General features: G+C 46.3%; 1 protein-coding gene across 2 annotated transcripts in view; it reads left to right on the top strand.

The window, feature by feature from the left end:
• Positions 1-10475, top strand: part of RHEB (Ras homolog, mTORC1 binding) — a 45846-nt gene extending 35371 nt beyond the window's left edge. Inside the window, exons 4-8 of one of the 2 annotated variants that reach the window (XM_041001975.1) lie at positions 1312-1394; positions 4916-4972; positions 5085-5132; positions 6224-6305; positions 10018-10475. In XM_041001975.1, the coding sequence (XP_040857909.1) occupies positions 1312-1394; positions 4916-4972; positions 5085-5132; positions 6224-6305; positions 10018-10110 (363 nt within the window). In that variant the 3' untranslated portion in view covers positions 10111-10475. The remainder of the gene's footprint in view (positions 1-1311; positions 1395-4915; positions 4973-5084; positions 5133-6223; positions 6306-10017) is intronic. The other variant, XM_041001976.1, reaches the window with a different exon arrangement.
• Positions 10476-12659: the final 2184 nt, after the last annotated feature.

A 12659-nucleotide genomic window follows, 5' to 3' on the forward strand; every position in this document is an offset into this window, starting at 1 on the left:
TTATAGCTGGGGGGTGAACTGGTGTGTCGCAGTCCCGCAACGATGGACTTGGTGCACGGAGCCGATAGTAACACACGTGGACCCTGACTGATGGTCAAAAGCCCAAGTTTATTAGTGGCATCAGACTTTATACACTGAGGGTCATATGGGATAAGGGAGGAAGTATTGAGTTCATCAACAAACCCCAGTAACAGTTTCTATGCTTTTGTTTGGAACTCCTTTTGTCTTGTATATTCCACCAAGTGTTCTCACACACATACTGTCCATTCAACTGTTCTTATACAAATGGTATCCAATCAGGTATACAAAAGGTAGCCATTCAGTTGTTCTCATGCAAATATTATCCAATCAACTCAACTGTAATCCTGTGCTCGTTGACCTTCTAGGGTCACAATGTCCTCCTACACTGGTGAGTGGGAGTTTTCTTTGTCCCTGCCTCTCAAAAAAAGGAGTGGGAGATTAATACTAGAAATAAAGAATGTCTTATATTGAGTATATGACAAGTTCAGTAATACAGAAAAGCTATTTTCTGGTTTGTGAATACTGTCTATGATGAATTGGTAAAGTTTAGTCTTCCTGTGTGTGTGTTTTCTTAACTTTATCATTGTGAACAGTAGTTGCAATTAGTCTGTGGATCTATAAAGTTAACTATTGCTTGAGCTAATAATGTGTCATGACATATATTTTTTGGTATAATAACACTTGGCATGTATGACATATTTTTGTAAATATATTTCAACTGAAATAAAGTACTTGTGCCAGAAATGCTGTTTAAAATGGCATTGGCATTCGAACTTTGTGTACGTTGTCTATCTGTGTTTGGGCAAAGTTCCTTATGGTTGCTGTGTAAGACCCAGGCCTAATACCCTATTATAAAATGTGTACCTTTGGTTTTAGTTCCTAAAATCACTTAGTAATTTGTTGTTGGTGAGTGACCTGTGACCTTCAGAGAACACATGACAGGTTTTTCATTATAACATTACATTTTATTACAACATGAAAATGTAGGACTTATAATTTCCTGTGGGGCTGGGGTCTAAGATACTCTAGACATCTCTAAGAGAAGTCTCGTACCTACGCCCAGGAGTGAGATCACCTCTCGCCCTTGCCTCTCGAGTCCCACAGCAGCCAGGGTCTCTCCCCGCCATCCCACCCCCTGAGCCTTGTAGAGTATATAGGCTGTTTCTGCTTCTGTGGAACTTAGATTTATTTGGTTTCTTCTGATAATACGTGAAAAACTTCAAGTAAAGATAAAAGTGACTTGTTATGCTCTGTAAAGATTTACCTCAAGTGTCATTTTCCCCCCCACAGGATGAATATTCCATCTTTCCTCAGACATACTCCATAGATATTAATGGCTATATTCTTGTGTATTCTGTTACATCAATCAAAAGGTAGGATTTCTGCTTGCTTGAGTTTTTTTTGTGTATGTGTATAAATTGCATTAAACTTTTTAAACCATTTGCTGGAATTAGTAGTATTAAGTTTTACTTAATCATGAGGCCACTTGTGAGTGACTTTCTGGGGACAGCAGGCTTGAGGAGGGGAGTGTGTCCCAGCAGGTGTTCTGTCACCCTTCCTGCCACCCAGGTGCCATGACTGAGCAGGATCTAAGCTTTTTTGCTGATGGGAATGAGCTGTGTGAATAGATTTTACTTAGTGTGTTTTCGCAGTGTTAGTATGACTTCGGGGGTTCAGTTTCTTGAATATTCTGCCCTTTGTGATTTTGTATAATTTCATTTGAGCTCCTTGAGGTACCATTTGCTATATCTGAGTGTGCTTAAGGCCTGGCTTTTCTGCTTCTGATCCAGCATCTTGCTGAATGTGCATCCTAAGATGCATTAGATAATGCCACATGTACATGGCCACCATTCACACCAGAACCAAATCTTTAAAATGTAAAAAATATATTTGGAAAAATAGTTACTCTCGGGCATTAAGATAATGGATAGAAAGTTTTCTGATGTGTCCATTGATTTAAGTCTCCCTTTTATAGTGAACACAAAATAATCATTAAAAACAACATTTCTCACTTGTGACATTAAAAGATAACATCAAGGGCCTGGCACAGTAGCCTAGTAGCTACAGATCTTGCCTTACACGCATCAGGATCCCATATGGGCATCAGTTAATGCCCCCGCTGCTCCACTTCCATCCAGCTCCTTGCCTGTGGCTTGGGAAGGCAGTAGAGGGTGGCCAAAACCCTGCACATGTGTGGGAGACCTAGAAGAAGCTCCTTGCTCCTGGCTTCGGGTTAAGCTCAGCTCCCTGTCATTGCAGCCACTTGGAGAGTGAACAAGCATATTGTAAATCTGCCTTTCCAATTAAAAAAATAAAATAAATTAAAAAAAAAAAAAAGATCTAGAGAGGCAGAGACAGGTCCTTCTCCTCATAACTGTACCTTTCAGATAAGTAAATCTTAACATTGGAATGTTGGCTCACTCCTTAAATGACTGCAGTAGCATGAGCTGAGCCAGACCAACACCTGGAGCCTGGAGCTCCAGCTGAGGCTTCCACATGGTGACAGACTGAAGCATTCAGCATCTCTGCTGCGTTCCCAGATGCGTTAGCAGGGAGCTCCACAAGTGGAGTGGCAGATCTTGAATCAAACTGGCACTCACATGGGGTGCTAGTGTCCAGCATGCCTGGTCACATCACAGGGCTGGCCCCGTTTTGGTGTTTGTTTTTTGTTGGTGGTGGTGGTTTTTTTTTTTTTTTTTTTTTTTAAAGATTTATTTATTTGTATTGGAAAGATACATTTCCAGAGAGGAGAAAAGTAAAGGTTCACTCCCCAAGTGGCCACAACAGCCAGAGCTGAGCCAATCTGAAGCCAGGAGCTTCTTCCGGGTCTCCCACGTGGGTGCAGGGTCCCAAGGCTTTGGGCCGTCCTTGATTGCTTCCCCAGGCCACAGGCAGGGAGCTGGGTGAGAAGGGGAGCAGCTGGGCTACAAACTGGTATCCATTTGCGATCCATTAAGCTGCATTTGAAAATGTGCAAACTTCTCACCAAGAGCTTGACCTGTTTGAGAAAACTGGTCTATTTTAAAGCAGAGAACCAAAGGCTTTCTCTGTTGTCTTAGGGGTGCCAAGAGAAAGCTTTCTTCACTGGTCCACTTCTCAAATACACCAGCCAGGGCAGGGCCAGGCCAAGCCAGGAGCCTAGAACTCAGTCTGAGTCTCTGCGGCAGCAGGGTCTCAAGTACACTGACCCTCATCTGCTGTCTCCCAGGGCACCTATTACCTAGAGGTTATCTTCAGAAGTGAAGCTGGGGGTCCAGCACGGTAGCCTAGCAGCTAAAGTCCTTACCTTGCATGCTCTAGGATCCCACATGGGCACTGATTCTAATCCTGGTAGCCCTGCTTCCCATCTGGCTCCCTGCTTGTGGCCTGGAAAAGCAGTGAAGGATGGCCCAAAGCCTTGGGACACTGTACCCACGTGGGAGACCCAGAAGCAGCTCTGGGTTCCTGTCTTTGGATTGGCTCAGCTCCAACCATTGCAGCTGCTTGGGAGTGAGTCAGCAGACGGAAGATCATACTCTCTGTCTCTTCTCTGTATGTCTGCCTTTCCAATAAAAATAAATAAATCTTTAAAAAAAAAAAAAAAAAGAAATGAAGCTGGGATTTTAACTCAACAATTGATATGGGAAACAAGCAGTGTTTAAATAAGACCTTTTCTGGAGCCTGTGTGATAGCTCAGCTAGCTAATCCTCCACCTATGGTGCAGGCACCAGTTTGTGTCCCAGCTGTTCAAATTCCCTTCTAACTCCATGCTTATGGCCTGAAACCTTGGGACCCTGTGCCCCTGTAGAGGCTCTTGACTTCAGATCAGTTCAGTCCCAGCCATGGCAGCTGTCTGGGGAGTGAACAAATGGAGGATTTTTCTTTTTCTCTATTCTCCTTCTCCCTATAAATCTGCCTTTCCAATGAAAGTAAAAAAATAAGACGATGACAGTGACGATGACCTTTTTTCCTGGTACCTTGTGGTCCCAGGGACATGCTCACATATCAGGGATGCTTGATGCTTGTTTTCGGGAAAGCCACATGCTGAGTAAATACATAAATATTTGTGAATATTCAAAATATTGAGAGCAAGGAATGAATGGAGGAAGTCTGAGAGCTCGTATAGGCTAAGAGGTTTGAGATGGAACGTACTGGGGGGTCCCAGAAAGGACATAGCAAACATGGAGAAGGCGACTGTGGACTGCTGATGGCGATGGCACAGGAACAGAGTGGAGGCCAGTGCAGCTTGGAGCAGAGCACCTGCGCAGAACAGCTCAGGAGAGGGATGCCCTAGGGGCTGCTGGGCTGGACCTGGAGGGGCAGGCTTCAGGCTGCTGCCGTGATGGGGGCCGTGCGGGCATGGGTGGAGCTGAGACCTGGGCAGCCACGGGAGAGGTAAAGAAGCAGCTGGATTTCTGCGAGGAGTTTGAAAGGAGAGTCACAGGTATGCTGGCAAGTGTTTATCCCAGATACCTTCTGGGGACCCGTGGGCATGCTTCCTGGCCTTGTGGCAGCTGTCGTTGGTGTAAAGCTGAGGCGGATTTGCAGTTACTGCTGCAATGTGTGGAATGTAGGGTTGGGTGTAAGAAATACAGCCACATCCAGCTTAGTCTCAGGACGTTGATGATGTCTGGACCTAAGGAGATGGGCGTCTCCCGGAGAATGGCCATGTCTAGAGGAGAGAGGAGCGAGGCTGAGTGTAAGTGATGGGGATCCTGAATATTGTCAGGAAGGCTCACTGAGAGCCAGGTAATCAGTGTGAAGTGATTGATAGGAAAAATGAAAAGATAATATTGTGTTCAGTTTATCTTGAAATAGTGGGCATGTCTTTCTCTAATTTTTCCACTTAATGTAGTAATTTGGAAATTTACAACCTTAAAAATGGATGTCTGATTTCATACTTTCTTTGTTTTAGTTTTGAAGTGATTAAAGTTATCCATGGAAAATTGTTGGATATGGTGGGGAAAGTGCAGTAAGTAACACTATTTTATTTCTTGTTAGATAAACTGTTAAAATAATGTCTCTTCAGCAATGTAACTTAGCACTAACTGGTTCATTTTGCATTTTTTCCCCCTTATAAACAGAATACCTATAATGCTGGTTGGGAATAAGAAAGACCTGCATATGGAAAGGTTTGTAGCTTTTCAATCACTGTGTGTAAATGAAACCCTGAGTGACTTAGTCACTGAAATGCCATTTGTAATTGAGAACAGTGTAGTTGTAATATTTATGTCTTTTGAAAAATCTTTCAGTTATGCAGCAGAAGTAAGACCACACACTGCTTTAGAAAGGAGAGAACAAACTTCTAGAGAATTGTCTTTAAAACATAAAACAAAATCTGCACGCGCAGCACTCGTTTGTTAGGTACTTTTGAGAAGTAAGGCTGGGGTTAGTGGTGAGCCATGGAGACGGGGACCCTGGGCAGCCCACCCAGCCACACACACTCACACTCACTGCAACCCCAGCTCCAGCCTCTGAGTGTCATGTTGGAGAGGAAGACATTGTGGTATAACATGCCTAACAGAATTGTGCCCGGCACGCTAGCCTAGCAGCTAAAGTCCTCCTCGTCTTGCACACACTGGTTCCCATTTGGGTGCTGGTTGGTGAAACAGAGGCCCTGCTTCCCATCCAGCTCACTGCTTGTGGCCTGGGAAAACAGTAGAGGACAGCCTTGGGATCCTGCATCCATGTAGGAGACCCAGAAGAAGCTTCTGACTCTGGCTTTGGATCAGCACAGCTCCAACTGATGCGGCTTCTTGGGGAGTAAATGAGCAGACATAAGATCTTCCTGTCTGTTTCTCTTCCTCTGTGTATCTGACTTTTTAATACAAGTAAATAAATATTAAAAAAAAAATTAGCTGTGAGCCCTTCCAGAATTCTTGTCTTGGAGTGCTTAAAACCTGGTTAGAAAGTAGTCTATTGTTACATATATTAGCATTTTGTGAAGGGCAGTTATGATCTCCAATCTACAAGACCTTGCCTGAGCATGGTAACTCTGTGGGGCGTCTACCGTCCCCAGTTGTGCTGGGTCCGCCCCGGCTAGTCACCCCGTGCGGCGGGTCTGCCAGAGTCCTGAGTGTGCCCTGCTGTGGCATTGAGGATGAGAACGCGGAGCGTGGCATTGTGCATCACGAGGGAAAACCGATCAAAGTGGATTCTGCGTTTGATACAGTGAAGAGTTTGATACAGTCTGTGTTTTAACCAAGCCTTCTTTTTTCTTTAGGGTGATCAGTTATGAAGAAGGGAAAGCTTTGGCGGAATCCTGGAACGCAGCGTTCTTAGAATCGTCTGCTAAAGAAAATCAGGTACGTGTTTTTGAAGCAGAGTTCTTGCTGTGTTCTCACCAGCTGCGCGAAGATGTCCCTGGGTTGGTGGCGTCAGTGGTGACTTCTGGCGGTATCACTCCTGTTGAATTTTCAGTCTCGCACCATTGTCAACAAGCTGTAGGTTGCTTTAAAAAGATACTGATGTTTTTGTAAATCCAACCAATATAACACTTGTGATTGGGGCCTGAATATTTTTAAATGTTAATGAAAAAAGGAATTAAAAGATGAATTTATTTAGGGGCAAAAGTTAGAAATTCATGCTTGTTTCTTAACAGGTTTGGTGTTTTTGTTTTGTTTTGTTTTGTTTTGTTTGTTTGTTTGGAAAGGTAGATCAGATTTACAGGATGGAAAGACAGAAAGATCTCCCATTCACTCCCCAAGCAGCCACAATGACTGGAGCTGAGCCAATGCAAAGCCAGGACCTTCCTCTGAGTTTCCCACACAGGCACAGGGCCATTTTCTGCCTCATTTCCAGACCATAAGCAGGGAGCTAGATGGGAAGTGGAGCAACTGGACACCAACCGACACCCATAAGGGAACTCGGTGCAAACGAAGATTGAGCCACTGAGCCATTGCACTGGGTGCTTAACAAATTTTCTACAAGTTTTTAAAAATACATTTGTGTTTGGGGCTGGCAAAATGGCTCAGCAGGTTGATCCTGCACTCCATTGGGCACTAGCCTGTGTCCTAACTGCTCCATTTCTGATCTAGCTCTCTGTTTATGGCCTTGGAAAGCAACAGACGATGGCCTAGAGGCCAGGACCCTTTGTAATCATGTGGGAAACCTGGAAGAAGTTCTTGGCTCCTGGTTTCAAATTAGCTCAGCTCTGGCTGTTGTGGCCATTTGGGGAGTGAACCAGTGGATAGAAGATCTTTCTCTGTTTCTCCTTTCTGCCTTTCCAATAAAAATAAATTTTAAAAAAAATCCCTTTGTGGGGCGCCCAGCACAGTAGCCTAATTGCTAAAGTCCTCACCTAGCATGCATCGGGATCCCATATGGGTGCCAGTTCATATCCTGGCTGCTCCACTTCTCCCTGCTTGTGGCCTGGGAAAGCAGTCGAGGACGGCCCAAGGCCTTGGGACACTGCACCAGCGTGGGAGACCTGGAAGAAGCTCCTGGCTCCTGGCTGTGGATCAGCTGTTGCAGCCATTGGGGGGTGAACCAGCAGCTGGAAGATTTTTCTTTCTGTTTCTTCTTCTCTGTAAATCTGACTTTCCAATGAAAAACAAACAGAAAAAATTGTTTTTTTACAATAAACAGAGTAGTAAAGAAAATGCTACCTTTGTCAGCATATCCTTGTATTAAAGGCTGACAGAAGTAATAGTTACCTTAAATCGTTGTAGTACTGGTTCTGTACCTCAACCCCCCCTTATATGCAGGATGAAACCGTATCAGCACGTTTCATCTCTGACCAAGAAACAGCTAAGAACAGTTTCATAGATGTTTATTCATTTGAAATTCAGAGTCACAGAGGAGGGGGAGACAGAGACATCTCCCACCCACCGTGTGACTGCAGAGCTGACCCCGCAGCCAGCGCTGCTTCTAGGGCACCCTGGGGTGTGAGCGCCTCCATCCCTACACCTTCTCGGGATGCTTTTCTCAGGCCATTGGCACGCAGCAAGGTTGCAAGTAGTACTTGAACTCTGTATAATTCCTGAGTCCCAAGTTAGCACAGTATTTATCTGCGTATTTTGTTGTTCATGTGTAGCTAGAATTGAGAATGGAAGTAGTGAGAAATGTCTGAGTTTGTTAACTGGTTTAAATTAAACATTTAAAAATCCATTAGCATTTATTGAGTGCCGCTCTAAATACCAAAATCAGTCATCCTATTTAATAGTCAGAAAATTAAGATCAAAGTAAGTTAACTACGTTTTCAACATTTACACTGTGTGGTATCAGGACTGAGACTGAATTTGTAAGATGAAACTGCATCCCCTCCTTTTTCCTCTGTTGAGTGCCTTCTGATAAACAGGAGATTCTAAGCCAGCGACCTTAACTAAAGAAAAGGGCTAGGGCATGGAGCTAGCTGCAGCTTGATTAGGAGTACAGACAACTCATTCAGCCGCCAGGACAGCAGGCAGAGCAGGTGGACAGAGCACGAAAAGGTCTCCTGTGAAGGCAGCTCCTGGGCTCTGGTGAAGTGTCAACCAAGGGCAGCAGCTGAGTGAGGAGAAAGAACAAGGCTTGACACCTTCCACCGGGAGAGCCACAGAGGTGGTACAGGTAGTTGAGGGACTGTCAGTGGTGTGTATTGCCCAGGGATGGCAGCTGCTAGTGCTGTTGGTTCAAAAGGAGTTAGAGTCTGATTAGTATATTGGGATATGTAGTCTAAATCCACCAAGAACAGATTAAGGGACAGAAGTGGTTGGATCGATCAGGTCTCTGCAGGGTTGAGCATTGGGTTCAGACGCAGGGAGCCGGGCTTGCGGGGTGATGTGTTGCTCAGAGTCACAGCAGTGGAGGAAGGTGGTCATCGGTAATGATGAGAACCAGCCCCTTAAACGGGGACATTTTTCTCACAATCACACTGACTGCAATTGAAGGACAGGGGTGGTAGTTCCCATTGTCCTTCGGTGTAAGAGAGGCCCCTTGTCATGGAAGACATGAGAGGCTGAGGTTGGGGCAGACTGGAGGCACCAGTGGGTTGGGAGGTCAGTCTGTGGGTTGAAATGATCAGGATCTGTGCTGGAGTGGTATTGGAACAGCAGTGTATAGTCCCCTGGAGGGAACTGCCCATGAAAGCCTACTGCAAGATGTTAGATACAGTCTCAGAATTTAGGGATCAAACTTGGGGGTCAGCACTGTGATGCATTAAGCTAAGCCCCTGCCAGCAGCACTGGCATCCCATATAAGCACCGGTTCGAATCCCTGCTGCTTTATTTTTTAAGATTTATTTTATTTTTATTGGAAAGTCGGAGAGACTTTGTTGGTTCACTGCCCTAGCAGCCACAGTGGATAGAAAGTTTTCTGATGTGGAGCTGGAACTATGTCAACCTGAAGCCTGGAGCCTGGAGCTTCTTCCAGGTCTCCCACACGGGTGCAGGGTCCCAAGGCTTTGGGCCGTCCTCAACTGCTTTTCTATGCCACAAGCAGGGAGCTGGATGGGAAGCGGGGCTGCTGGAATTAGAACCAGTGCCGATATGGGACCCTTGCGTATTCAAGACCAGGACTTTAGTAACAAGGTACCACACCAAGCCCACTGTTCCGCTTCTGATCAGGCTCTCTGCTAATGGCCTGCGAAAGCAGGTCCTTGGGTTCCTGCACCCACATGGGAGACCTGAAAGAAGCTCCAGAGTGAACCAGCAGGTGAAAGACTTTTATCTCTGTATAACTGTGCCTTTCAAATAAAAATGGATACTTATTTTTAAAATAAGAATCCGTGCTAGGAGTTTGGGGAGGTGGTATAAAGGAAAGAGCGTAAACAAGAGCACCAGGGCAGGCTGTGAGAGGGCAGGACTGCCTTCCCTCGGGAGGAGCTGCAGGGGGAGCTGAGTCGGGCGTGAAGAGGGACCCTGACAGGCCGGGGCTGCTCTGGGTGATGACTAAGACCAGGAGGTGGCCTTCCCAGGGGCACCACAGCCTCTGCACTCACCTGCAGGAAGGCCTGGCAGGTGGCCGGCCTCCTACCCTGTGGAAGGATCGCCAAAGCACTGTTTATAATATTACTGTTTCTTTTTTTTCCCTCTTCAGACTGCTGTTGATGTTTTTAGAAGGATAATTTTGGAGGCAGAAAAAATCGACGGGGCGGCTTCGCAAGGGAAGTCGTCGTGCTCGGTGATGTGACCGCCGTGACGCCCGGGGGCTGGGCCATGCTTCCTTGGCTTCTGTCCACCTGATAGGTGGCATTGGGTCAGAGCTTTTTTTTTTTCCCCCTTTCAGATTATGTTCAACTCTGACTCTGTCCAAATGAGTTCACTTCCATTTTCAAATTTTAAGCAATCATATTTTCAATTTATATATTGTATTTCTTATTAATATTATGACCAAGAATTTTATCGGCATTAATTTTTTCAGTGTAGTTTGTTGTTTAAAATAATGTAATCATCAAAATGATACATATTGTTACACTACTAACTAGGCTTCAACATATCAGTGTTTATTTCATTGTGTTAAATGTAAACTTGTAAATAAAATAGCTGCAAACCTTAATCCTTTGTGTGGTTTGATGTCTTTTGAAAAAGAATCTTGGTTTCCTGAGTTTTTCTTAGTTTTGAGGAGGATTCTGGTTGATTCCAGGAGCCAGTGAAGGGTGTGGCCACAGGAGCTGGCGTGAAAAGCCTTGGCATGCTCTTGCTGACCTCAGGCAGAGGTCCACAGGTAGCAGGACTGGACTCTGAGTGAGTGATGGCGACACAGCTGACTGTTCATGGGGGCCCCAGGAGCAGCTGTGCCCTGCCCATGGCCTGCACATCTAGACCTTGTCTGCAGTGTCCTGGCTGGGATGGCCGTGTGGTCCCTTGCTGCGTTTTTGTTAACTTGCTGCGTCTTTGTCGTACTGTTGTGAGGCATTTTCTGCTGTCTGGGCTCTACATGGTGACCACATCAGTCAGGGTAGGGGTTAAAGGTAGCTGTGCCTTCCAACATCCCAAAGTGACAGAGAACAGGATCTGTTCTATCCATTGGCCACTCCCCAGATGACCTCAACAACCAGGGCTGGGCCAGGCTGGAGCCAGTAGCCAAGAACTCCACCCTGGTCTAACACAGTTGGCAGGTGCACAAGCAGGTAGGCCGTCATCCACTGCCTGCCCAGGTGTATCTCCAAGAACTGGTGCTCCAGTATAGGATGTTGGTGTGGCACAAGTGACAGTTTAACCCACTGTGCCACAGTGCTGGCCCACGAGGTTCTTGAAAGGACAAGGTAGAGTACCCAGCAGGTGTTCCTTCTGTGCCAGACTTTACCTCATCAGACTGACTGGTACCTCCTCCCACGGTTTTCTTAAGTAGAATGGAAAAATTAGGGGCTTGGGACCATGTTTCGGTATCCTTTTCCAATCCAGGATGAAATTTGAGCCCTTTACCAAATACTCAACTTATTATTTATTTATTTTTTTTATTGGGAAGTCAGATATACAGAGAGGAAGATCTTCTGTTCACTGGTTCACTCTCCAAGCGGCTACAATTTCCTGAGCTGAGCCAATCTGAAGCCAGGAGCCCGGAGCTGCTTCTTCCATGTCTCCCAAACAGGTGCAAGGTCCCAAGGCTTTGGGCTGTCCTCAACTGCTTTGCCAGGCCACAAGCAAATGGGAAGTGGGAAGTGGAGCAGCTGTGACAAGAACTGGCATCCACTGAGATCTCAGCACTTGCAAGGTGAGGATTTAGCCACTGAGCCTGAATACTCAGTTTTTAAAATAAACAAAAGTTTTGGCAACAGTGTTACTTATTTAGCAGGGTTTATTTTTAATTTTTATTTTTGATGATTGCATAGGAGAGAATTGAGGGTTAGGGGACAGTGGATGTGACCACTGTTTCCACATTTTCTTCCTATATCTGGGGGAATGGGGAAGATCAGGGGAGAAGCTGTAGCCAGCCTCCCAACTGCCCCAATACCTAGTGATGGGGAACTGCCACTGGTACACCCACGGTCCCCAGTGTGGAGCGTGTTCCGAGGGGTCTACTGAAGTGCTTTCTGTAGTTTGGAATGCTATCAGTCTCTCCAAGGATGAGAAAATCCTTCCAAAGCCCATTGACTGACATAGTCGACCCTAGAGTCTCCGTTCACCTAGGTATTTGCTGTCATCACTTGGTTGGGGGAGTTGTCCTATTTGTTCTGCCCTCCTTCCTCTGCTGTGGTACCACATGTTCTCTCCACACCCCGGTGGGCTGCCACATCTGGGTCAGCCATCCACTGCTCCATCTTTTCCCCTGAAGAGGACACCCCGGACCACCTACTTGGACTCATCGACCCAGCACCCACCACGTGATCCGGGCCCTGCCAGTTTGTAACTGGGGATATGGCTTCGTTTCTCCACTTTTTGAGAAGGAGGGTTCTTACAGTATGTAGCCCTCTCCACCAGCAGTTGCGTGTGTTGGCCTCATGCCGCTCAGATCTTTGCTGCACAGCCAGTTCTGCTACCAGCTTCTCTCCCACACACGATTGGTAGGCTTCACGGGTACCTCATTCTCCTTTTTCCCCCTAAAATTGCCCAGGGGAGTGCCTGGCGGCGGCATGGCGTAGTAGCTGGGGTCCTCGCCTTGTACGCATCGGGATCCCATATGGACACCGGTCCTAATCCCGGCAGCTCCACTTCCCATCCAGCTCCCTGCTTGTGGCCTGGGAGGACGTCGAGGACGGCCCAAAGCCTTGGGAGACCTGGAAGAAGTTCTCTGCTCCT

The sequence above is a fragment of the Ochotona curzoniae genome, unplaced genomic scaffold (assembly GCF_017591425.1).
Source record: "Ochotona curzoniae isolate NIBS_2020 unplaced genomic scaffold, NIBS_Ocur_1.0 scaffold_2476, whole genome shotgun sequence".
Classification (NCBI taxonomy): domain Eukaryota; kingdom Metazoa; phylum Chordata; class Mammalia; order Lagomorpha; family Ochotonidae; genus Ochotona; species Ochotona curzoniae.